Source organism: Phalacrocorax aristotelis, chromosome 17 (genome assembly GCF_949628215.1).
Source record: "Phalacrocorax aristotelis chromosome 17, bGulAri2.1, whole genome shotgun sequence".
Taxonomy (NCBI): Eukaryota; Metazoa; Chordata; class Aves; order Suliformes; family Phalacrocoracidae; genus Phalacrocorax; species Phalacrocorax aristotelis.
In genome coordinates this window covers 8,773,521-8,797,248 of record NC_134292.1, presented here as the reverse complement: position 1 = coordinate 8,797,248, position 23,728 = coordinate 8,773,521, and the positions used below count along the sequence as shown (strand labels likewise).

Sequence of the window (23,728 nt, the reverse complement as noted above, 5' to 3'; positions counted from 1 at the left end):
TAAATTGTGTCCTTGCACATAAGGCTTTAGGGGAAGAGCAAGGACCGTGGCACGGTCCCAGCCCTGGGTGACTTGCCCTGCAGTCTGGGGGCCGGCACCCTGTTTTGGAGGCAGGGAGAGGAGCTGCGGGTCGATGGCAGCTCTGCTCCCGCAGTGGTGACGTGGGGGCGCAGGGAGCCTCTCGGAGCTGCTTGAGGCATGGACAGCTGGGGAGCGAGGCAAGAACAAAGAGCAAACCCAAGGCTTTATCTAAAAAGCCATTCTTCAGCTCCAGATTTTAGATGGTCCATTTAGTAATCCTCTCCTCAGTGTGACTTTCCTTTTAATTGCATTCTGTGCATCCTTATTTAGCGATTAACTGCTATTGCAGAGATACAGGTTATTAATTCCTCCCCTGCCCTGACTTTCAGTCTGGTGCTTTACCGACGGTCAAGGTGAAGTTAGGAGGGCTGATGGAGCTGCCGTCTCCGTGAAACTCTCATTAGAAAATATTTTTCTCTCTTTGCAGTCTCCTTGTCTTACGTGGCGGGGGGTTTATCACAGGAACTGATTGCACCTCAAGCCCACATTTATGGCTGGAAATGTGCGCTTGCGATTTTAATATTCTTTATGCCTCTTTTACTTCTTTCTTTCTGGCATGGTGAGCACTGGAGAAGGAAATAGTTGGAGATTAAGAGCAGAAGATGCATGTAAAAGAAAGGAGGTTGTGCCCTGTGGTGGATTTTTTTTTATTACTATTATTTTTAACAAGTGGTGTTTAAACAGAGGTCACCTCTGATTTCTTTCTTGCCGGAGCTGTGCGGGACGGTGTAGCCCTGCGGCAGCGGCTGCCGTACCCCCTCGCCCGTCGGGGCTGAACTCCAAGACCGGTTCCCATGATCGGCTCAGCCACGTGCAGGAGGAGCTGGTGGCTTTTTTGTCTGTGCTTCACACCGCTTTTGTGTTTGGCACTAATCCCCAGGGGACAGCAGTGGAGAGGAAATGCATGCAGCCATGCACGTTTTGTAACGATCCTGGGTGCCTCATGGTCTCTCACTTTATGCTTCGAAGCTTCTCTCCAAAACAGGCTTCCCCCCACATCTCGAAAATGCATGGACAGCTGTTTGTGCCAGATGTTGGGGTGTTGGGACGATCGCCCAATGGCACCTGCCTTGCAATGAGACCGTGAGAGCAGGCACAGCCCCAGCTGCTCTCCCCACCCATCGCTCTCCGCCCTCCCATCGCTCTCCTCCCTCCCGCGTTGCCGCTTTGCACGTGGGCATGGTTAGACTTGCCAGCCTTGGGTGCTCCGTGGTTCCTGCGGGTTTGCGACTCAAGCAGAGGCACGGCAGCCTCTGCATGAAATTGTCCTGTGCTGTGGCTGGGGTCACCGTGGCTGTTTTCCCTCCTGGGCTCACCAGCTGGTCGTGGTTTTAATTGAACTTGCTGTAGATTTGAGCAGTATTTCAAAACACTTGGTCTGAAGTCGCTAACCAAAGGAAGGGTGAAGTAGAGCAGAAGAGGGAAGGCAAATTAATGCTAGAGACAGGATGCAAAAATAGCAAATTCGGGGGCTAGCCAGGCCACGTATTAAATCTTTCAGGAGAGGCAATCTATCATGAGACAGGGAGGGTGGGAGGGAAGAGGAGGAAATTGCTCTTGGGGGCAGTTAAAAGTTCACGTGTATCCCGTTTTCCTCCGCCCCAGCATCAGCATCCCGTCCTGTGTGGCTCGTGGCCTGGGGACCCCCGGCTGCCTTCGCTGCGGTGCCCACGGGCTGCAGCCCGTGTTCCCTGTGCTCTGGGCTGGCTGGAGCAAGGCTCGCTGTGAGCGCAGGGAGCCCCAGCCCGACGCAGCCGTGGTTGCAAGGTGCATCCAGCCCCAGCAGAGCCAGAGTCCACCGTGGCTCTGTGCCAGCAATAATACATTGGGTTTAATTAAAGCAGTATTTTTCATCTCCTTCATACATTATTTGGTTATTACTTTAGAATGAGCCAAGGAATTCTTGCTTTCCCCCCACTCCCTCCCTTTCTCTTTTAATCTGCTTTCTCCTCCCTTCCTTTTGCCCTTTTGGTGTCCTTTCCCTCATCCCCAGGGTTTTAACTTTTTTCAGCTATCACAAAGTTGTTAAGATGAGGAATTCCAGGTTTTGTAAGGACTCGTTCACTCTGGTGGCATCAGCTACTTGCAGTGGTGGGAGACGCCGATGGGCATCAGCTCGGTGTGCCCTGGCCGTGCCCCGGCCGAGTGGGGCAGGGGCTCGCAGGTAGAAAGGCTCCGTCGCGGGTGCAGGAGAGAGTATTTCTCTGTCTCAACAAGTCCTACACGAGACTTGAATTAGATCTCTACTGAGTCACTTGTGCCAGCACCAGCACAGCGGGGAGCGGCGGCTCAGACACCGGGTCTGAACGATGCTGTTAGACGATGGAGCTCCTCACTTCGGTGCTCAGATGGTGCCCTGGGGTGAACCGGTCTCACCACCTGGTTTCTTGTCCCACCATGCCAGCGCTGCCTGTGGGAAGCAGCGGAGATGAGGTCCTCCTGGGAGCTGATGCCTGAATAGGAAAAAAATGTATTTGCAGTGAATATTTTGTTCCAAAACACCCTCTGCTCAACAGGACGCTCGAGGCAGGGCTGAGTTCAGCTGGGGCTGCAGGGGATCTGCTGCGAGGGGTGAGATACACCAATAACGCTGTCATTCCTCTCCTCCCCCAGGCCCTTCCCGTCGGAGGAAACCACGGAAAACGATGACGATGTATATCGGAGCTTGGAGGAGCTGGCGGAGTAAGTGGCCTCGCCTTCTCGCAGGGAGGGGACACAGAAAGGGAAAAGCTGCAATGTAGTTCCAGCGAAGTCGGGTAAAATTTGACAGCGGGGCTCGGAGCGCCGGGCCGGCTGCTTTGATCGCCTTGCCAGGAGATTTTTGTGCTCTGACAATAGTCCGTCTTTTCCCATGTAGAGCCCTGGGAGACATCACTTTTAATCGGGTTGAGTTTATGAGCGGCTCGGTGGGAGGTGAAGGGGGGCCAGATACGCGGGGAGCCCCTCCGCCCGCTACATCCCATCGTTAGCTGCAAAACCCCGGGACGTCATTCGTCCTCCAAGCTGACGGAGCTGAGCCGCTTGCTGGGACTGGGGTGCCCATGGCTAACTCAGCGCCGGACCCCACCATGGCATTTCTGGGGCTGCGTGGGTGCTGGTACATGGATCTACATCCCCCGGGAGTGATTTTTGGACCACACCAGCCAGTGCCAGGGCAGACGCTCGCAGGGGACCTGTCGTGCCTGTCACTGGTGGCACAGTGGAATGCGGGGTGATGCTGCCGGGGTTTCTGTGTCTGGATTTATCTGGGTCTCTGGTGTCTGTGTTTTGCTGCCCATGGTGATGTTACAACAGGCTTTTAAGCAACCTTGAACTACAACGTATATGGTGAAACATGGGCTCTGTCGGAATTCGATGGCAGCGTTCCCATCGGCTTCAGCGGGGCCAGGGTTTTACTTATGAAGTGCAGTCTGTTTCATACGGAGGGAAAGTCTGTATGGGTGGATATGTGGCTTTATACAGTTAAATATTATTGTTCCACAACATAAATAATAAGACTCCTTAATCCAATGAGTTCCTTATGGCTTCAGTTATTACAAAAGTAAATCATAAATTACTAGTCAAGGGAATGGAGTACCCTGGAATCCCCTGCTCGCGGTTTGCTCCCAGCAGCTACAGTTTAATAAAATTTTAACTTATAAAGGGATCCTTTCAAGAACAACATTTCCCACCCCCCTCTCCTAAACTTCTCAAAATCCCTTTAATATTGGGTTTTAAAATTCTTGATTCTCAAACACGGGTGTGCTTTTAATTGGAGAAAGGTTTGTGCTGAAGTTTGTGACCTCGCACACAAGCGCTGGTGGGGATGGGAGTCCTCCCCTAGAAGTCGGGGTTTCGGCACAGGATGTTCCTGTTGAAGATGGGCTCCCAGCTTTAGCTGCTCTGCTGCCGGCGGTGCAGCTCTCGCAGGGTGTCCAGGTGGAAGCTTCCCAAACTGTTCCGCGGACCTTTGCTCATGGCTGCGAGTTGGTCCCTCCATGAGAGGGTCTTAGATGCCCAAGTCCCGTGCTCAGATGTCTTAGAGGTTTATTTCTCATTGATTTCCCTATTCTGTCCCTGATTGTCTCCAACTTTTAACCTTCCTTTTTTCACCATTCTTTGCAAAATCCTCTTCTTTACATCTTTAGTTGGGACCACTGGGGAAAGGCACGTGTAGATCAGCATGGGGATATTGCAAAAATGCCTCCATCCAGATCTGCCCTCCCAGCGCAGCCAGGTTGTGCACGGAAACACAGCCTACGAAATGAAGACGCGATTCACCCGTAAAACCCCAGAAATGCCCCAGAGAGCCCCTTAGCATGAGTGTTGCTGCTCCCGCTGCCTGGAGACACGTCAGCAATAGTCTCTCTTTCTCCCTTTGACAAGGAGCGTCTCTCCGTGCTTGACAAGGAAACTTTCATTGGAAATTTGCCGGTCACAATGGTGCGTACTGGGCACCGACGCTGGGCGCTGGCAAACCGCGGGGCCGCATGAGAAAGCTCTTTCTTAGCTGCTGCCGATCGCCAAACAGCTGAACAAGGGTGTCATTCATGAGCTAGGAATGATTCACTCCATCCAGCATCTTTGCATTTAATGTTGCTGATGACCCAGCAGCCTTGGGAAGATCCGAGTGCATCCAAAATGCTTTATTGGAGGCGAGGAGAGGATTTTCACAGCAAACAGCGAAGCGACCCAACGCGTGGAAGGAACTGCTACCAAACAGCACAAGCAGGTGTGGCAAATCCTCCCCGTAGCGAGAAACACCCCTCCATCTCTGCGTGTTTTTTTCCATGTTAACCTGCTACATCTGTGCAGCTGAGTGATTATTTTTGCCCTTTGGATCATTTTGGAGGGATGCACAGTCCTGTCTGTATGAAACGTGCTGCTGCAAGTGGCCAGCCTGCCGTCCCCACTGGCCTCGAAGGGCTGGGGTGCAGGTGAGGAGGGACAGCCCCGGTGGGCTCAGCACCGCCACGTCACCCCCCAGGAGAGGGGAGCCTCCCAAAGGGAGCTCTCTTTGGTCGGCTGCTGGGTTAAAAGCTCAGGATAAATATTGAGGTGGTTCTAACAGGGCATTCTGGGGGCTGGTAAAAGTGGCTTTTTTTGAGAATGTCAGAATGCTTCATTTCAACCTTAAGTACATAAGCGGAGTGGTTTGGTGTCCCCCCCGTTGAGATTTTGGGTGAAATCCTGTTCTGCAAAGCTTTCAAAATACAAACATGTTTGTGACGAAGGTGCAGATTTGGGAAGCAGAAGGAACCAGGCTTTGTCCCCGTTGTCCCCACGATGCTCTGAAGAGCGAGGACCTTCATCCCGCGGGGCAGCGAGGTCCCTCCTGACCTGGAGGAGCTGCGGCAGCCGGGGACAAAAGCCAGCGCCGGGGCTGGGAGCGGATCAATAGCAGCGCCACGAGGGCCGTTTACGTGCGCTGCAGAAACAAGCTGTCTGCGTGCAAGCGCGGGGTGGCCGCGGGGTGCTGGTGTGTATAAAGGATGTTCATGCCTTGATGAACTCATTGTGCTTCCACCTTTGGGGTATCGCAGAGGTTATGCTGGGCTGCATGCAGCTCCCCAGCACTCACTGGGTCAGCCATCCGGCAGATCAAGGCAGATAATTGCCTGGAAACAGCTATTTATTTTAAAAAAAAAAAAAAAAAAAAGGCAAAACCCCCAAAAAACAAAAGAACAATTGGTGATGGAAAGGGGAGGGGAAACTAAAAGGGTATCAGGGGAGCTAGAAAGTTCTCAAATTCCCTGTCCTCAGCCCGCCGGCCCCTCGATTTGCTTTACCATCGGCCAGATGGCAGCCTGCAGAGAGCCTGGGCAGATGGCGAGGGCTGGCCGGTCTGCAAATGGTGCCTGATCGATACTGGGAGGAGCAGTAAAGGGGCGTCTGTCCTCTGCTGCCTGATTTATTTCCGCGTGCCGTAGTGCCAGACCCTCGAGCAGCAGCCGGGTTTTGGGGAGTTGGCCCGGGAAATGAGCAGGGCTTTGCAATGGCAACACATGGGCTCGTTTGCTGGAGCCTGCCCCCAAAAATTAAAGCGACCCTTGTCCTGCTGGAGCTCCTGTGGGTCTGCAGGGTGTGAGCTGCCGCCTCCCACACCGCTATGGCTGCTGGGCACTGACAGCAGTAGGCAGTTATCCACCTTACAGCTGAGCATCTTCCCTGCCAACCGCTTTTCCATCTCTCTTGATGGGTGTTTTGAGATGCCCCAAACCATTCTCGTACTTCTGAAGTTCTACATAATATTTAACCAAAATTTTCTCTGCTGCCACTTAAGCTTTCTCCAGTTATTTTGTCTCATTAAATTTACGAGAGCAATTAATCCTGATCCTCTTTACAGCACCAGAACCTTCTTTATCATGAACCATCTCTGCTTCACGGCGCTGTCCCTCTACGCTGGTGCAGAGCCCGGCAGGCTCGGGTGGATTACACATAGGGTGGGTTTTGGGTTGTTTGGTAGCTATTTGAGGAATTCAGAGTCAGGCAGAAGTGCTGTGAATGACTTGACGTGAAATATTTAATTTGCATCACTTTTACCTCCTTTTTTCCTTTCAAAGCCAATTGCTTTGAGGGGAGAAGTTGTAGTGTTGCAAAAAGGACGAAGAAAGTGTTCTAAGCAAAGCAGCTCCCCACCAAACCCTGTGCTGGGGCCGGCGTGTGCCCCAAGGGGACTTGTCCAGCAGGTCGGTGTCCCCCAGTCTTGTTTCAAGCCACAGCTTGCTGGGGATTTATCCCCAACAAAAGTACTGGGGATAGCAATGTTGTTTCCAAACCTTTCATCGTAGAGAAAGGGCGTTGCCGACGATCTCCTGCCTGGCCTCAATTTCTCAAGCGATGCGATTCGTTTGGGTACAGACTCTGCCAACAACCTGTCTCCTGCCAAGAGCTTCTTGCTGAAGTTTGTCCTACTTCTTTCATTGCTGTCACCAGCATTGCCTCCTCGTATCTTCCAAAATAGTGATGTGATCAGCAGAATTTCGCAAGTGCATTAAGAAAAGTAATGAATAGAAGAGCCAAGGTGAGATGATAAGTTAGCTGCCACTTTTCTCATTATTTTTCCTGTGTTGGAAAAACCACGCTCGCCAGCCAGTTAAATAAATGGCTCCATGGTACACGGCACTCGAGCCATAGCACTTGTAAACGTGTCTTTTCTTCTTTGTCACCAGTAAAGATTTTTACATGTCCTACTTGTGCCATTTCTAGGATCATGTTAGTTGCTATAACTGTGTGAGGTTCATTCTTGGGATTATAACATTCCACTTAGAATGGGGAACGTAAGACCTGAGTAGAATAGATGGCAAAAGGCTTCTCTTGCTATTTCCAGACACGTGTCTCCGTCCAAGTACAATCTGGCTAATTAAAACCCTGCAAGATCTCGAGTCCAGTGACTGCACATCTTGCACTCCTTCACACTGAAACCTAAGCCTGCCAGATGTGCTGCAAATATAGGACTCTGCTTGTCCTCATCTGACAGAGACTGTGAATGAGTGGGTTGATCAGATGAACTGTCTATTTATAGCTGTAAGTGCAGAGTAAGAATGAGAAAGTGGAGGATTACTGGGGCGAACTGGAGCCTCGCAGCTGCTGGGCAGCTGTCTCAGGGACCCTGCAAATGCACTTCCAGCCTGGACCCGGCGGTGGATCTGAGGTCTTCTGGCTCTTAACCTCGGCCACAGGGCTGGAAGTCTGGGTTTGTCTTTTGGTTGGCTTATTTTAGCTCCTTCTCTCTCCTCCTCCTCTTCCTTTTGCTCTTCCTGGTGGTTCTGGCTTGTTCATCAGCTGAGCAAAAGCAGTGCCGTGGTTTGGACAGGGCTTTGGCACCAGGGCTTTGGCGTGGTGGGTTTGCCCTGAGGGCCTCGCTTGGGCTCATCCTTGAATTCTTGAGGCTGGTACAAACTCATCAACTTCCTGGAGCAGCTTTTATGGATGAAGAGGTCCTTCAGTGGCTCTCAAGACTCTCAGAGCTTTCCCCCCTTACCCTCCTCATCCATGGTGCCACTGCAAATGTGATGTGCAGCATTCCTTTAGTGTAGTGGACCTGCTGCAGAGTATTTACTGGGACATCATGGGCCATGTGCACCCATCCCCTGGTGTGGGCAGCCCAGTCCAGAGCTCATCTTCTCCCAAAGCCCAAAGGCGGACTGTGCCCTCTGTTTTGGCCCAGTGCTGAGCTCCAGAGGGCTGGTTCCCAGTGGTGGGACCAGTGGGACCAATGCCTTCGCCCACAGCAGTGAGGTTCTTCTTCAAATTAACTCAACTTTGGCATCCTATCTGGGGAGGTGGCACCCAGGGGTCACGAGGGACCATGCCCTTCCCGAGCCGGCTCCTTCCATGTCCCTGTTTGTCCCTTACTCCAAGGCAGCAGCCTGGCATCGGTCCCTCTGTTAAGGGAGCTGCTCCTTGGCATGGCTGCTGCCTGCTTGGGAGGGCATTTGTACAAAGCAGCCATTGCTGGCAAGGAAGAGCTCAGCCAAAAGCATTGTTTTTGCCTGAAATCACCTTAGATATGAAAAGCTTTATTCTTTTTGCTTTGAATGAGCTTTCCCGGCTAGGCAAGAAGCTGCCAGCCCAAAGCTGGTTACATCTGTTCTAATAACAGTAATTGCAAATGCTGGCGTTAACTCTGACGGGTGGATAAAGTCCCTTTCCTAAACCTAGAGCTGTCAATGAATCTCCTAATCCAGGCAGAAGATCGTAGGCTGTGATACCCACAGGTAACTAGTGGACTCTGCTGCTTTTATTGAAGGAGTAAATTGCTTTTCTTTGTGAAGAATGAGGTGAGGATCTGGCCTTCCTTGCTCAAGTTGTTCAGTCTACGCGTGACATGCTTGGGATGCTGAATTTATTGCCTCCCACAGCAGGGAACTGTGCTAAACACGGAAAATGCCTGCCCCGCTTTCCCTCTCCTTATGGCATTTAGGATTTAGTGTGTTCTTAGGTTGCTACTGGCTAAAATCATCCTGATACCTGTTCTCTTTTTTTAATGATGGGAGGGTGTGTGTTTTTGACTCCGACAGACAAATTGTGGAGACCGATGCAAATCAGTACGTGCAAAGCAGCAGTATCGACAGCCATACATACACCGGCAAAGCTCAGCCGCTCATGGGCTGCTCCGGGGGAGGCTAATTTTCATGTTTTACTGCTCTCCATAAAAGTGACAGCCTCTGGTGTTTCTCACAGATGTACTAGGGATGGGCTTTAATAAATAAGGGTCCATCGGACAAAGGTATCGTTGTTTTAATACTGCCACAGCTATCGGGTTTGAGCATTTCTAGTGCCTCTCCCCTGAGCTCTGAAATGGAGGTGGCTTTCCAGATGGCCCCAGGACAAGGGAGTCATCCTGGTTTTTTGCCTCAGGCCAGAAAATGGAGGTGGGAAGGGCTTGCAGTGGTGTTGAGGAGCAGGAACGAGCGGAGCGACAGGGGCTTGGCCCTTGGTTAGAGCAACGAGGGCGGCGAGGCGCTGTCAGGATGTGGCTCCCCGTGATGGGCGCAGTGTTTGTGGCAGATGGCTCTTTCCAGTTCTGTGGGAAATATGCTGTGTTTGCCCTCAGTAGGTGTTTCTGCCCCTTTCCTGGTGGCCCAAAGGAACTCTGGGTAGGGCCAGGCTGGGCCAGGTCTGTGGGGTGCCCATCCTTCTCCAGGCTCAGTCCAGGCAGCCCGTGATTTAGCAAAACCCCTTCAGCATCCCATGCTGTCACCTGGGTTTCTCATGGTGACACCCTGGTGTGTGTCAGGCCATGGTCTGGAGCTCGTGGCACCTCGGTGGGGGAGAAAAGGGGGGTCTTGTCTAGGCTGGGGCCCCCGTGGAGCAGCAGGCTGGGGGTGGGCAATGCTGGGGTCTGAGGCTTGGATATTTGGCACCTGGTTGTGCTTGTGTACATGGGAAGCAGGTTCCAGGTGATGCTCAGGATGCAGGGCTTCCCAGGGATACCTCAGGATCACAGAATCACAGAATGGTGGGGGTTGGAAGGGACCTTGAGCAGGTACCCCCAGAGCAGGGGCACAGGACCGCGTCCAGGCGGGGTGTGAATGTCTCCAGGGAAGGGACCCCGCAGCCTCTCTGGGCAGCCTGTGCCCCTGCTCTGGCACCCGCACAGGGAAGGGGTTTCCCCTCATGTTCAGGTGGAACTTCCCGTGTTCCACCTTGTGCCCGTGGCCCCTTGGCCTGGCGTTGGGCACCGCTGAAAAGAGTCCGGCCCATCCTCCTGACACCCGCCCTTCAGATATTTATAAGCACTGTTGAGATCCCCCTTGGTCTTCTCTCCTCCAGGCTGAACAAGCCCAGGTCTCTCAGCCTTTCCTCACAAGGGAGATGCTCCAGCCCCTGATCACCTTGGCAGCTCTGCGCTGGCCTTGCTCAAGGAGTTCCACACCCTTCTTGAACTGGGGGGCCCAGAACTGGCTGCAGCACCCCAGATGTGGCCTCACTGGGGCAGAGCAGAGGGGGAGGAGAACCTCCCTCGCCCTGCTGCCCACACTCCTTTCAATGCACCCCAGGACACCACTGGCCCCCTTGGCCCCAAGGGCCCGGTGCTGGCTCAGGGTCACCTCGCTGCCCCCCAGCACCCCCAGGGCCTCTCAGCAGAGCCGCTCTCCAGCAGGTCCCCCCCAGCCTGTGCTGGTGCGGGGGGTTGTTCCCCCCCAGGGGCAGGACCTGGCACTTGGTCGTGTTGGATTCCATGAGGTCCCCTGGGCCCAGCTCTCCAGCCTGGCCAGCTCTCGCTGGATGCCAGCACGGCCTCTGGTGCATCAGCCAGAAGATGCTGTCGTCTCCTCCTGTACAGAGCCCGCAGCAGCTGCCGAGCGCTCGCGCGGCTGGGGGTGAGCAGCCGTCGCGCAAAGCGGGCTCTGCTCCGGCAGGAGCATCGCCGCAGCCCTCGCCGTGGTCGCGTCACACCCAGCCGGGCTCACGCTGCCGCCATTAACCCAACCGTACGTTTCTTAACGACCCTCGAGCCAGGGAAATGATGTATGGAGAGACAGCCAGCAATCCGAAAGGTGCGGGCGGGAAGGGAAGATTAATCAGGAACCAGGAGTTACTCGCTCTGGATGAGGAGCGGAGCTGAGAATATAAATATTGGTACAGATAATAACGGTGACGGCGACGCTTGGGAAGGGGAAGATGGATCACCAGCTATTAGTGGGCATTATTACAGCAGCTGCAATGCATCATTCTGGAAGAATGGGATGGATATATCATGCCAGTGTATTTATTTAAAATTCCCAAACTTCTATTAAATAAATCTGTTTTTAAAAATAGAAAGAACTGCATTTAGAAAAGAATTAAAGCCCAGTTTTGCAAACAGATGTGCTCTGCTGCTCCGTGCTGTGTAATATAGCGATGCCAAGCGCTACAGTTTGAGCAGTTTTACACCTAAATATATTTGTATGTAATTAGTACCCCTGTTGAAAGAGATAGCTCATAAAATATGTGAATGCTGTTTGATATTTCAGCATTTCACACTGTCCTGATCCCACGGGGTTGACTTCAGTGGGAGCCATTAGCAATCAGCACCTGTAGATCTAAGCACTAAAATTATTATCGTTAATTGCTATTTATTGTAGGTTGAATTTCCAAAAGTATTCTAAGACTTAGGAGCCCCTGGGGGAGTTTGTAAAGGCTCAGATGGCAATTACCTAACGCCATCACCTTTAAATACAAGTTGGGCGATACATCTTGGTGATGCCTTTAAAGCCTGTGCTTGCAGGGGCATCTCCTAAGTGATGTGGGCTGTTCTGAAAATGTGGCTTTTTTTGCTGCTTAGTTTATCTCCGACGTAAATATTATTACTGCCTTCTGCTCAGTGTTGGGGCTGAGCACCACCGAGCTGAGCGTCTGGTGGGATTGCCGTAGGGTGGTGATCAGGAGAGTCTCCCCCTCCTCCGGGAAATGTTAGGTTAAAAATCACCCAGTTGCCCATCAGGACAGGGATTGTGCTTTGTGGGAGTCGGCGCATCACCCAGTGAAACTGGATCCAGAGCTTTTAAACCTGGACGTGATGCCCATGGCCAGAGGGAGTGCGGGGCTGTCGCTGGAGGCAGCTGCCTGGGCCGGGCTGAGCTCTGCCCGCGGCTGGTCGGGGCGTTACTGCAGGTCCCTGCCCAGCCCAGGGGGTCAGCGCAGCAAGGCCGGGCTCGGGTGGGTGCTTCTGCCTACTGCACGGAGCCATCGAATGATTACTTAGCATCCGCTTACTGCTTTATGGTTAAAGTCACTGGCACAAGAGCAGCTCCTTGACCTAAAGAGCAGAGGCAGGAGACGAACAGGAGGCTGCAGGTATCTTCGGCGGCCGGTGGAGCTGGACCCGGTCGCGTGCGGCAGCTCAGATGGTCCCACTGGGGCGCTTGGCCGGCGGGGCTGTCGCGGCTGGGCCGATTAGCGCTGAGCACAAACTCTGCAGGGGCAGAGCTGGCAGAGCGTGGCAGGCTGGGCATCGCAGGCGCGCCTGGCACGGGGCTCGGGGCGGCTTCTTGGCTGCGATCCCCACTCGTGTCAAGCAGCGTTTTCGCCTTTTCCAGCCTCCAGCGAGCGGGAGGATGTGCAGCGGGTACCGACTCCTGATGCAAACGGGGAATGTGGACTGAGGATGTCAGTGCTGTGGGCCACGGGAGTTTTCTTATTGTCGTGATTATCCTCCCTCTTTGGTGCGAGCAGTTGTTGGTTTGCCTGATCAAGTGACAGCGAACGTGCCCTCTTCACTGTCGCTAAATTGCTCTGCTTCTCGTTCCAGCGAACATGATCTGGGGGAGGATATTTATGACTGCGTCCCCTGTGAAGATGAAGGCGATGATATCTATGAAGATATCATCAGAGTGGAAGTTCAGCAGCCCATGGTAACAATTTATATGTATTTTTAAAGCTACACCTTGATGGGAGGGGAAGGGAGAGAATTCAATTAAATAAATAAGTATCCGCCAATGACGGGTGATGCTGCTGGGAAGGGAATTGCTTTGCATCACTCCTCGAAACCGAGCTGCCTCGTGAGAGGTAAAAATAAGCCAAGCTGGGATGGTGCTGGCCCAGAGGGGGTTCTCCAAGGAGTTTCCCAGCCCATCATGTCATCTGAAGGAGTTTGGGGAGGAGGAAGGGGAAGGAAGAGCTAATAAGCCTTAAAAGATAAGCTAAAAATAGCAATTTGCTGCTGAGCCAAGGCAGCGTGTGTCACTTCAGCCCTTTCTGGGGAGAGGGGAGCGCGGCAGCTCTGCCTGCTCCATCAGCCAGATGTGCCGTGTCTGCCATGGGTATTTTTAGATCGGGCCAAGCGCTGACAGATCTGTGTGTGGAGGATCCAGCGCTTGTTTGTGTCTGCTGCCGCTCCTGCCTGGGTGTCAGGCGTTTACGGTGGAGCTTTCTGGGGCAGCAGGGACCGCTGTGGCTTTAGGGACAAGGAGCCAACCCCATTCACCATCTCTAAAAGCCTTTTGATGATGGGGGAACCCAGCTGTGCAGCAGGCACAGCCTCACGGAGGGACTTGCATTAACTCCAAGGGCTCTGGTGTATATATCACGCTCCATGGATGAGCCCAGAATGTGTTGATGGCCCTTGCATCCCCCCAGAGGTGCTCACAGCCACCATTGCTACCTGTGTCCCCAGCGCCCAGGAGACTGGCTGCCCTGGCTTCTGCTGATGCAGAGCTGGAAAGGACCTTTCCACCGGCGTGTGACCTTCCAAATTTTCTCTCATCCTCTGATATCTGCCACCCGCAGGCTTTGTTCAGACTCTAATTACTGTCTCCTAGCTGCAAACGGTACATGCCTCCCCGTAACAAAGCAGGATCAATGGACAAGTTCACTGATCCATTAAACCCTGGAGCAGGGCGTGGGGCTGGGAAGGCAGGGCTTCACCCCACGGAGCCCGGCAAACAAGCCGAGCTGTGGGGCAGTGATGCCCGCGCTCTGATTTCTCACCTCTCCCAGGCTTGCCTGCAAGTGGTGGGAAGACCATGATGATGGTGGTTGAGGCATTCCATCCCTACACACCTTGTCTGCAGCCTGAGGAGTTCCTTGCACACCAAAAACCCACCTGGATCAAGTTGTCGGGCACAAAATATTCCTGCTGATTCTCCCAAAGTGCTTGGAGCTGTTTATGGCCATCGGTAGCAATGCCGGAGTCAGCACAGCTCGTTGGCCTTCAGTGTTTTTATTGTGTTGCCATCAGTTGCAGAAGCCAGCTGGCCCAAGAACTGCCCCTTGGGAAGGTTTGGGTAGGAATTCCTTGCATAAAAGGGGAAAACGGGGGAAAGCTCCCACCGTGTGGTGCCCCACAGCCGGGTAGTGCAGGATTAGGGGCAGTGGAGCTGGCAGTTTTTCACTGTCCTTTCAACAGTGTTCTGTGTTGACCTGGACACTGCTGAGCAGTGATGGACTCGAGGGCTCTGATTCCCTTTCCTCCCCTTCCCTGTGCGAAGAGTTTTATTTTTAATATAAGCACCCACATATTCATCTAAATACTGGATTATTTTTTTAAGGTTTGTTGCAAGTGTGTAATGCTAATTGGTTTCTTGTATTTCTGCATGCTTCAGATTAGATATATGCAGGTAAGATGCATTGATTAAAATATTGGGTTCCATCCAGCCGATAGGTCTGAGCTGTGAGGTAAAGGGGGTGTACAGAGGGTGTCCATTCCTGTGCATGATCATTAAAGCCCATCACTGAATCACCTCCCGGGTTCAGAGGCTGCACTGACAAGTGCAGCGCCTCCAACACGTGTTTTCAGCTCCACTTTACAGATGTAAGAGCAAGAGAAGTGACTGTAGGAGTTGGGGCTTTAAGAAACACATGTATTATCAGATTTGACCTAAAATAATGAGAATTAGCAACCTGGCAGGGGATTTGTATAAGTCTCATGTATTATTTATGACCCACTTTATTACTTACGAGCCATTATTTATGACCAACAGGCTCGGTTGTGAGTTTCATCTTCAGCAAAAAAAACCAGGGGAAAACAGTATTTATCTCTTACTTATTCTTTAGCTGTTATTCATTGGTGATGCAGCTATAATAAATGCAAAAAATGTAATGCTTGCCATGTTGAAATATATTGAATAGTACAGCCAGGGTTCCTTCCTAATATTTTTTTGGATAAAAATAGTTTCCTTTAGCATAGACCAGTAACGGGACTCTCCTGACTTCCCAAACTTGCGCTTGTTCTGAGTTTGCCGTCGCTGAAGGCAGGGCTGGAGCTCCGCTCTGCATGGGCAGGTTGCTGCACCACTCTTAGGAGTATCTGACCATGCGTTATTTTTCCTTTTTCTAGAAAATGGGAATGACAGAAGATGACAAAAGAAATTGCTGTTTGCTAGAAATCCAAGAAACTGAGGCCAAATACTACAAAACACTTGAAGATATAGAAAAGGTAAGGACTGAGCCATCTTTTCTATGCCGTCACCTTCCACATCATCACTTGATCTTGCATTAATCTCGCTGTATTAGTTCTTGCTGCAAGACCTGGCAGATGCGATGAGGCAGGATCGATGCATTCACATGTAAAATTGGAGAGAAGGGGGATCCAGAAAACCCATACTGACAAGCACAAATGTGCAGCCTGTAACTGTAGGAGCCAAACAACATATTTTTTCTGATCGCTGCATATTGAAAGTAGGCTGAAAACCACCCTGCTGTGTCCCCCCTACCCTGGGGGTGAGAGACTCCCACTCCTCGTACAGCCAGGCCGGTCTCACCAATAAGAGCCATGTTTGCAGATATCTTATCGCTTTGATTGCTATGGAATAATTTCTTTATTCTGGGCATTTTTCAAAAGTGCTGAAGCTGTGCTGACTTGTCATTGAAACTAATTGGATTAAAAGTAACATTTTTGCTTCTTGAATTCACGGGCTTTAATTGGTTTTGATAAATTATTGTTGTGCTTTTCTTTTGAATAAAAACAAAAATGAACACCTCAGCAAGACGGCAGAGTCGTGGATACGGCTGGAGCCTGGAGGTGGTTTCTGCTCCAAGGAAGGCAGCAGGAATGAAGAACAATAGTGAAAATCAAGCTGCCATTTCTAATCACCCTAACGCTTTTGTTTCTTCCCCGTTTGCAGTTATTTGTCTCTGTCTGCTGAAAGTTCCCACAAAGAAGCTGTGAGCGAAACCAGCACGACGGAATAACATCTCCCATTTTCCATAAAAATATCCAAACATACATGTCATTTGTGTAAACAGCCCTTGTTCCTTGGGAACAGCCACAGCCCTTCTGGTTCAGTCTAAAGGAAGGGTTAAATCACTGCTTTGATATCCATTAAAAAGGCGTGCGAAGGCTTAGGACAGTGTGTTATGGGTAGAGGGCCCTGTCTTTGGTGCATTGCATCAGGGTTGGGTTTTTTTTTGTAGTTACAAGTCATGTAGACGTTTCTATTAATATGTATTTGTTCAGAAAGGCATTTCCAATGTAATCACATCATCGGCGCTTTTTCAAGGGCAAAATTCTAGTGAGATAGTCAAAGGGCTGAAAAGATGCTTCAGAGTTCTTCCCAACTGCAAGGTGAAGAAACTGTGCATTTAAATCCCCCTCCCTGTAGATTTAGCAGGAGAAGGGTCTGCGCCCACCCTGGAGGTGCTGTGGGGACCAAGGGGAGCTTGGGGGAAGATGCACCCATGGGGGTTCCTGGCTCCCACTTGGGCCCCTGGCACAGCCCAGTCTTGAGAACTGGGTTGTCATTTGTCTGCCTTTGCAAGCGCTTAAATTTGTTAAAACCTGGCTTCTCCCTGCTCAGGTAAATGCAACTGGTGAAGTAAGGAAAAATAACTCCCTTGCACCAAAAAAAAAAACCCCAAAACCTTGCTCACACCTCTCTGGTATTTCAATCCCTTTTCGATTTCCTTCTTGCAGAACTACATGAACCCACTGAGGCTGGTACTGACTCCCCAAGACATGGAAGCTATTTTTATCAATTTGGAGGTAATTGCATAGACATCGTGGCTTAAATATTTTTTTCATGCAGCTCAGCCACCTTCCTGCTTAAGACAAGACTCAGATTTCATGTTAGATTTGTGCATTCACCTGTAGAAGTTCAGTCCTTCATGTGCTGTGGAGCTTGAACGGGTTTAGGAGATATTCTTTAACACTGGGTTTTGGAGTTGGGGATTATATGAACTCTAGGTAAGAAAACAATTCATACAGAGGATGCTCCAGGGCTGGGGCTGTGTATTTTAGCTGTACTTAGAGGTGGTTTGGGCACACGGCGATAAAGGGATTTATTTCTACACTGGCTTGCACGGGTCTGGGTCAGAGCCTGCCCACCTCCCCCGCTCCCTCCAGACCTGCAAAAGGGACTTTAATACACATGGAAAACCTGGTGCATTTATCACTGAACGACCCCCTAACAGAATTACACCCCTGCACTCCTGCCATCGAGGGCTGCGTCTCACTAGAATGACTTATTTTAAAAACAGCTAAAAAGAGGAAAAAAAAGAAGAGAAAATGACTGCCTGATTAAGTAGTGAGTGTGCATTTCTTTGGGCTCTATTTGCCCGCTTGCTTTGGATGTGTTTAAAGTATTGATTGTTTCTTTGTTTTAGGACCTAATTAAAGTGCACTTCAATTTCCTGAGAGCCATCGACGTCTCTATGATGTCTGGAGGAAGCAGCCTGGCAAAAGTGTTTCTGGAATTCAAAGAGAGGTAAAGGAAACCCAGGTCTTTAGGCAGCTCCAGTTTTAACAGATATGGGTTAATATTTGCAGGGTGCATCTCGGAATTTGGAAGGGAAATGCCTGTTGCAGCAGACCAGTTTGGTATCCTCTGCAGCTAGATGCTCTCAGGCAGCCGAAACATCACTCGGTGCTGATGCTTAAGCTGCCAAATCCAGCCACAGGCGTGCCAGGTCGCCCAGGGGCAGAGGCTCACGCCGGGACATCTCCCCTCTCTGACCGACCTGGCTAAATCGGTGTGGCTCCCATGGATGCTTGCTCCTGCAAGCCCACGTCTGCGTCTGAATTTTGCCAGGCTCACAGCCTCCCATATGGGGCCAGCTGTTTTGCAGGCTGAACATACGGTGCGTTTACAGGGATGCATCAGAGGGATAAGCACGGGAATGCTACAGTTACGGTGAGCCAGAAGGGAGTTAAACCTCACTCACCTTCAAGGGTTAGTGTAGCCTTCTCCTGCAAGCAGCAGCGGGGCTTTGAGGGCCTGTGATGTGGTAGGATGACTTCTTTGCAGGGGAGACTTCGCTCTGGTTAGATGAAAGCGATTGCTCACTCTAAAAAATCGCGTATTTGGCACTGCTGCTGTCCCGCACCTATTGCACGATGAATAAATGTAAAAGTTGCTTTCGTAAACATAATAGGTTCTGTGTTTTGGCAGCTGCGAGCAGGAGTACCCCAGAACGCAAAGATAAGGTTAATAAAAGCCTTTAATATCCTTAATACTAATCAAAGGCCTGATTCATTGTGGAATCGTGCCAGGGTGTTATTTCACTGTGATTAAACCAGTGTCTAGACACAGAAATGCCATTCAGAAGTCAATAACTCCAGAAATACCATCTGCATTAATAATACACCGTAAGGTCAGATATTCCATCATTCACAGCGCCTCTTTGTAGAAAGGGAATGTTTTCTGGATTAAATGAAAAAAAAAAAAGTTTCCAAAGAAGAATGCAAATAATTTAAAAATGCTCATAAAACTCACTTAGGTGATTTTGATCTCCTAATTCCTGGCTTGGCTCCGTGCATGCCGGTGCTGTCCCCAGGCAGCGATCCCGAGCCAAGCCGCTGCCGACTCTGCTCGGGACAGAGCTGTGCATGCGAGGAGCAGGGACGGGACACGGGAGGAGTCGTGGAGGTGGCATTGCTCCCCGGGGAGGTCTCCGTGGCCGCGCAGGAGCGCGAGGCTCGTATTTGGGCTGACAGCCTTGAAATGACTGTTTGGTTCTGTTCATTTGCTGGTGGGAGCTCAGGAGAGCACTTTATGGAGCACTATGGATTTCATGCAGGCGAGTGAATGAACTGGCCCGGTTCCTAAGGGAGTTTGCAAGCAACTTTTTAAAGGACTTAAAAGCCTTCCTGAGAGGTGAATGAAGGAGCCAGGCCGATGGCTGCGGAGTTGCGATGGCAGCTCCAAAGCTGCGCTCAGCCCGTGGGCGTCTCGGGGACCACAGCGTTGTGGGGAACTGCTGCTTGTGGGGAGCTTTGGCTTGGAGAAGACCCAAAACCAGGCTCTTGGAGATGAAGAGTTTGGAGCAACCTGATCTAAATAGGCAGGGTCCTTTCCTGCGTCAGGAAAGACGTTGATCCTGCATTTTACAGCAAGGAAACGGGGGTGCAGGAGGAGAAAGTGAGCTCACCTGGAGCGTTGCCCCACCAAGAAGGGAACATGGACCTCCAGAGTCCCTGCTTGGTCCCTGTATATAAGACCTTCTTTCATCAAATGTATCCATGACAAATAGCTCTCGCTTCCCTACACATCCTCAGAGACATCCCGGCAAAATGATGTATTGCTCCTCCACTTTGCAGGTTTGCTTTTCGTTTTGTTTTTGTTTTTGTTTTTTTTTTAAGGAAATAGTTTGTAAATCTCTTTCTCTGAAAGCCAGAGGTTTGAATTTATGCTCCTGAAGCCTCCTTGAAACTCTCCAAGTGCTGGCAAGGTAGATAGCATTGTGCATGTTCAGAAGTTGTCAAGTGGAAAAGGCAGAAGAATAATCTGTGTTGGCTGCTGCCTCGCCGGGAACTGCGGCTCCCATAAATCTCTCTATTTGATTCCCCAGCGGGGTCTGAGAGTCCCATGTTTACGGGGTGACACTGGGTCAGGTGCTCCCAGATTGTCTCCATCAAGAGATGAGGCCCCGAAATAATGGATGAATTGCAGCGTGTGATGGAATACGTGTCTTATCAGCAGCAGTGCCGTTAATGGCAAGGAAGGGGGGGGAAACCCAAACCTGTCGTGCAGGATTAATGAGTAAAGTGGGGGAAAAAGGGGGAACCCAGAGCAAAACTGCTCTGTTTGTGTCAGGTGTTTAAATTTATAGCCCAGGATGTCCATACAGAGCTTCACTGAGTCTCCAAAGGCTGTGACAACTTTCTTTTCCCAAATTACCTGGTCTCTTGATCTCTAGGTCCCTGTGGCCCATCCTGCAAGGAGCAATGAGTTTTCTAAAATGTGTCCTTGGATTTTAAGGGGATTTGAAGCCTCTCATTCTCTGATGAGGTGCAAATTATCGCTCATGTCCATTCTGGTCATGTCTTACCTTCTTCCTTCCTTGGTGAAATATCCAGAAACCCTCAGAGAGGGGGGCACACATCAGCCGTGGTGGTGGCAGTCGTTTTTTGGGCTGTGAGCAGCTGTGACTTGGGAAGTGAAGTCTTTTGGGGAGATGAATACATGGGCTTGAGCAAGCTGCATTCAGAAATGCCCTCAGGAAATGGGTTTTTGTTGTCGTTTGGTCTTGCAGCGCATCCCTGCTCTGCCTTCACAAGCCCTGGCGCTAACGCGGCACAGACGGAAAACCGGCGTGTGGCCGTCGGGGCGGCACGGCGCCTATCGAGGCACCGAGGGGATTATGGCAAGGGTGCAGCCACGAGGAAAAGCCAGCTCAGAGCTGAGGAGCCACAGTGTTGGACTGCAGGGGTTCGGCGCTCACCTCCTCGTGTTTGAGCTAACCCGCAGACCCCCGCTGGGGTCGGAGCTGGTCCCGGGGAGAGGCGGGCACCAGCAGCGACCGGCAGCTTGGGCAGAGGTGGCGTCCCAGCTCTTTGCTGTTTCTTTTCATATTTGGGCTGTCATACCTGGGATGCAGCTAGCTCTTGTTGAGCCACTTTGTAACCTGCTCTAGGAACGGTCTTTGAGCATGGAGCTGGGTTTCCCTTTGCTGTTGTGGCGCTCCGAGAGCACAGCTCTTGGGGAGCGGTGGTTAAATATATCGCACTCGGGAGTGGAGGGATGAGCCATCGTACCTCCGAAAACAGGCTCCTCTGGATGCTCGGCCCCTTCTGCTCGTCGTGAGCTGAATCACCCCCGTGGGCTCCGGCTCTGGAAACTTCAAAAGATTTACATATTAAAAGGCCGTGCCGTAAAAGAGTGTTAATACTTTACTAAGCAGTTATATGGGGGAATAGCTGTTTGCCTTGTCCATTCACTGTATATAAGTATATATATCTTTTATAACAGGTTATAACTGCCAGCAAGTGTTTCCGATTAAATCTGTGATTTCCCTCTACAGGCTGCTGATTTATGGCAAGTACTGCAGCCACATGGAGTACGCCCAGAACACGCTCAACCACCTCCTCGCCAACAGGGAGGACGTCAGGCAGAAGGTGGAGGTGAGCGGGCCGGGGGCATCGGGGCCGAGTGCCGCCCACCCGCCGTGTCGTGGGTTTTGGAAGGACTTGCTGGAGCTGAGGGCGTGTTGGGAGTGCGTCAGTTAGTGAGGGAGGGGAGGCGTGTGTGTGCTGCCCCGAAAGGGAGCAAAGCTGGGGGTCAGCTTGTTCTGATCTCCCCCTTGGCCCTTCATCACCCCGCCAGACACGCTCTCTCTCCTTCATCCCCCGAGTTTATCCAAGTTAAAACAAGCCGGGTGACTTTATTTGAGTGGGACTCGTGGACAAATTCCTCGTGCAGTCGTGCAGGGAGACCCAAAGGCGCTGAGCATCCTCGAGCCAGGAGCCGAGCGGCTTTCCAAGGTCACACGCAGCATCAGGGACAGAGGCGAGCCCGAGTCCCCAGGCGCACGCCCGGATTACGCCCCTGTCCTCCTTCCCCAGTGTAAAGGCTTAGTGTAAATAGGGGCTGATCCAGATATTAAGTAAATCAAAGGAGCCCCAGAAGGGATGCATTGTTTGAGCTGCTGTTTTACCCAGCTTTAATTCCTGCTTTGGTCTTGATGCTAATCTGAATTTGCTGGGCTGTCTGTGTATATTACCTCGTTTTCTGCAAATGCTCTTTGATTTTCCGTGCAAAAGTAGCAACCCAATTCAGGGATAAAACTGCATTTAATCATTTTTTGAAAACATGTTCCCCGGATCTCGCATCAAGCCAGTTGCTGTAAGATCAAGCTGCTCCCGTGCTTTTCCTTTCTCTCCCTCCCTCGTGGCAGCTCTGCTCATCTCCCGGGGGGGGCACGCAGGGGGTCTCAGCCAGCGCAGTGGAGTCACGTATCTAAATGGGTCTGGGCGAAGGTAACAGTCGCAAAACTTCCTGCGATCACATTAGCTCATCTTAATGACTTAATGCTTATCAGCGAAGCCACAGCAACTGCCTGCGTGCTTGCTTCCAGCCCCTCGCAAATAAAATGCATTAGTTCAAACCGTCGAGGAGGTGAGTTAAGCTAATGCGTTTCATTTGACATTTCCCAAGGTCTGAGAGCATTCGTGTGCTCCCCTAATGAGCGGTATCTCATTAAGCTGGAGTAGCTCAGTTGCATGAGTATATCTGTATTTTAGGGTCCAGACCCTGTGTTTTATGCCTTGATAACCTCCGTGGGGGGGGGCCCTGGCTGGGACCTTGCAGGGAGCCATTTTTCATCCGAACCAATATTACAGAAGCAAAACATAAGAGCCAGGGAACATTGGAGGCTTTTTCTGTGGGGGAGCTGTTGTTTTCCCCCGGCTGCTTCACCACTGATGTATTGATTTCTTTAATAGGAATGCACACTAAAGGTTCAGGACGGGAAATTTAAATTGCAAGATCTGCTGGTGGTTCCAATGCAGAGAGTTTTGAAATATCATCTCCTGTTAAAAGTAAGTGTTTCGGCATGGGCACTTCTCTCCAGCTGCCGTCCTTCCTGTAGCATCTTTTTGCTTTTACAGTGGAGAGTGAATTATTGCCAAATGCAGAGTGAGGGGTTTTTTTTTCCTCCCCTTCAAATGAAATAATTACAAGAGCTACTTAACATGACATAATATTTGTGCCATCTCTTAAAGTACGGTGACCTAGGGTAATTCAGCACTTGTTAGCCACAAGAGGCAGTTAATGAATATAAAATAAGCTTGCATATAATCTGATTATGTGTGAAATTCCTCCCGTCAACTCCATGTAACAGATCTTTCAAGCACCAGCCGCTTGGCCTGTTCCCTGTCCTACGGCTGCAGGCGCAGCCGCCCACCCGGCCATCCCTGCTGCCTGCCCGGTGCAGGCAGGGTGTGGGCAGCTTTCCTAGCCCACCCAAGCTCTTTATTTTTCTTTTTCTGTTGTTTCAGGAGCTGCTGAGCCATTCATCGGACCGACCAGAGAAGCAGCAGCTGAAGGAGGCTCTGGAGGCGATGCAGGTACGGGAGGGCGAGAGCGGCAGCGGGGCTGCGCTGGGCTCAGGGTGCAGCAGGGCGCGGGGACCCCTCTGCTTCTGTAAACTGAACACTTGGATGGAAGAACCATCCAACGGCCTGAGGGAAGGCAGCACCTCCTCCTTTAGGGCATGCGTGTGTATATTGATTGCCATTTGATGCGATTGCTTCGCCGCAGATCCGTGGGCATCGCTGTTATCTTCCTCCTTAAGCAGCTGGGGAAGCTGGTATTTGTTGACAAGTTATGACTTTTTCACTAATTACTATTGCGTGTAAAGAGGCCGTGGCAGATTCAGCTCTTGTTTTTGCTGGGAGGGATCTGGAGGAACTCCAGCCATATCAGCAAGTCAGGGAGCATTGCAGAAGTGGGAGCCCGTGTCTGCGCAGAGCATTGCCTGCGCGCTGTTACCCAGGCGCTGGTTGGGAATCCTTTTATCCAAGTAT

At 51.2% G+C, this 23,728-nt stretch overlaps 1 protein-coding gene across 3 annotated transcripts in view; it reads left to right on the top strand.

Moving 5' to 3' along the window:
* Positions 1–23,728, top strand: part of VAV2 (vav guanine nucleotide exchange factor 2) — a 153,280-nt gene that overhangs the window by 111,254 nt on the left and 18,298 nt on the right. For all 3 annotated transcript variants that reach the window (XM_075111913.1, XM_075111914.1, XM_075111915.1), the window contains 8 exons: positions 2,695–2,763; positions 12,800–12,902; positions 15,326–15,424; positions 16,901–16,969; positions 17,590–17,690; positions 21,226–21,325; positions 22,646–22,741; positions 23,201–23,269. In XM_075111913.1, the coding sequence (XP_074968014.1) occupies positions 2,695–2,763; positions 12,800–12,902; positions 15,326–15,424; positions 16,901–16,969; positions 17,590–17,690; positions 21,226–21,325; positions 22,646–22,741; positions 23,201–23,269 (706 nt within the window). The remainder of the gene's footprint in view (positions 1–2,694; positions 2,764–12,799; positions 12,903–15,325; positions 15,425–16,900; positions 16,970–17,589; positions 17,691–21,225; positions 21,326–22,645; positions 22,742–23,200; positions 23,270–23,728) is intronic.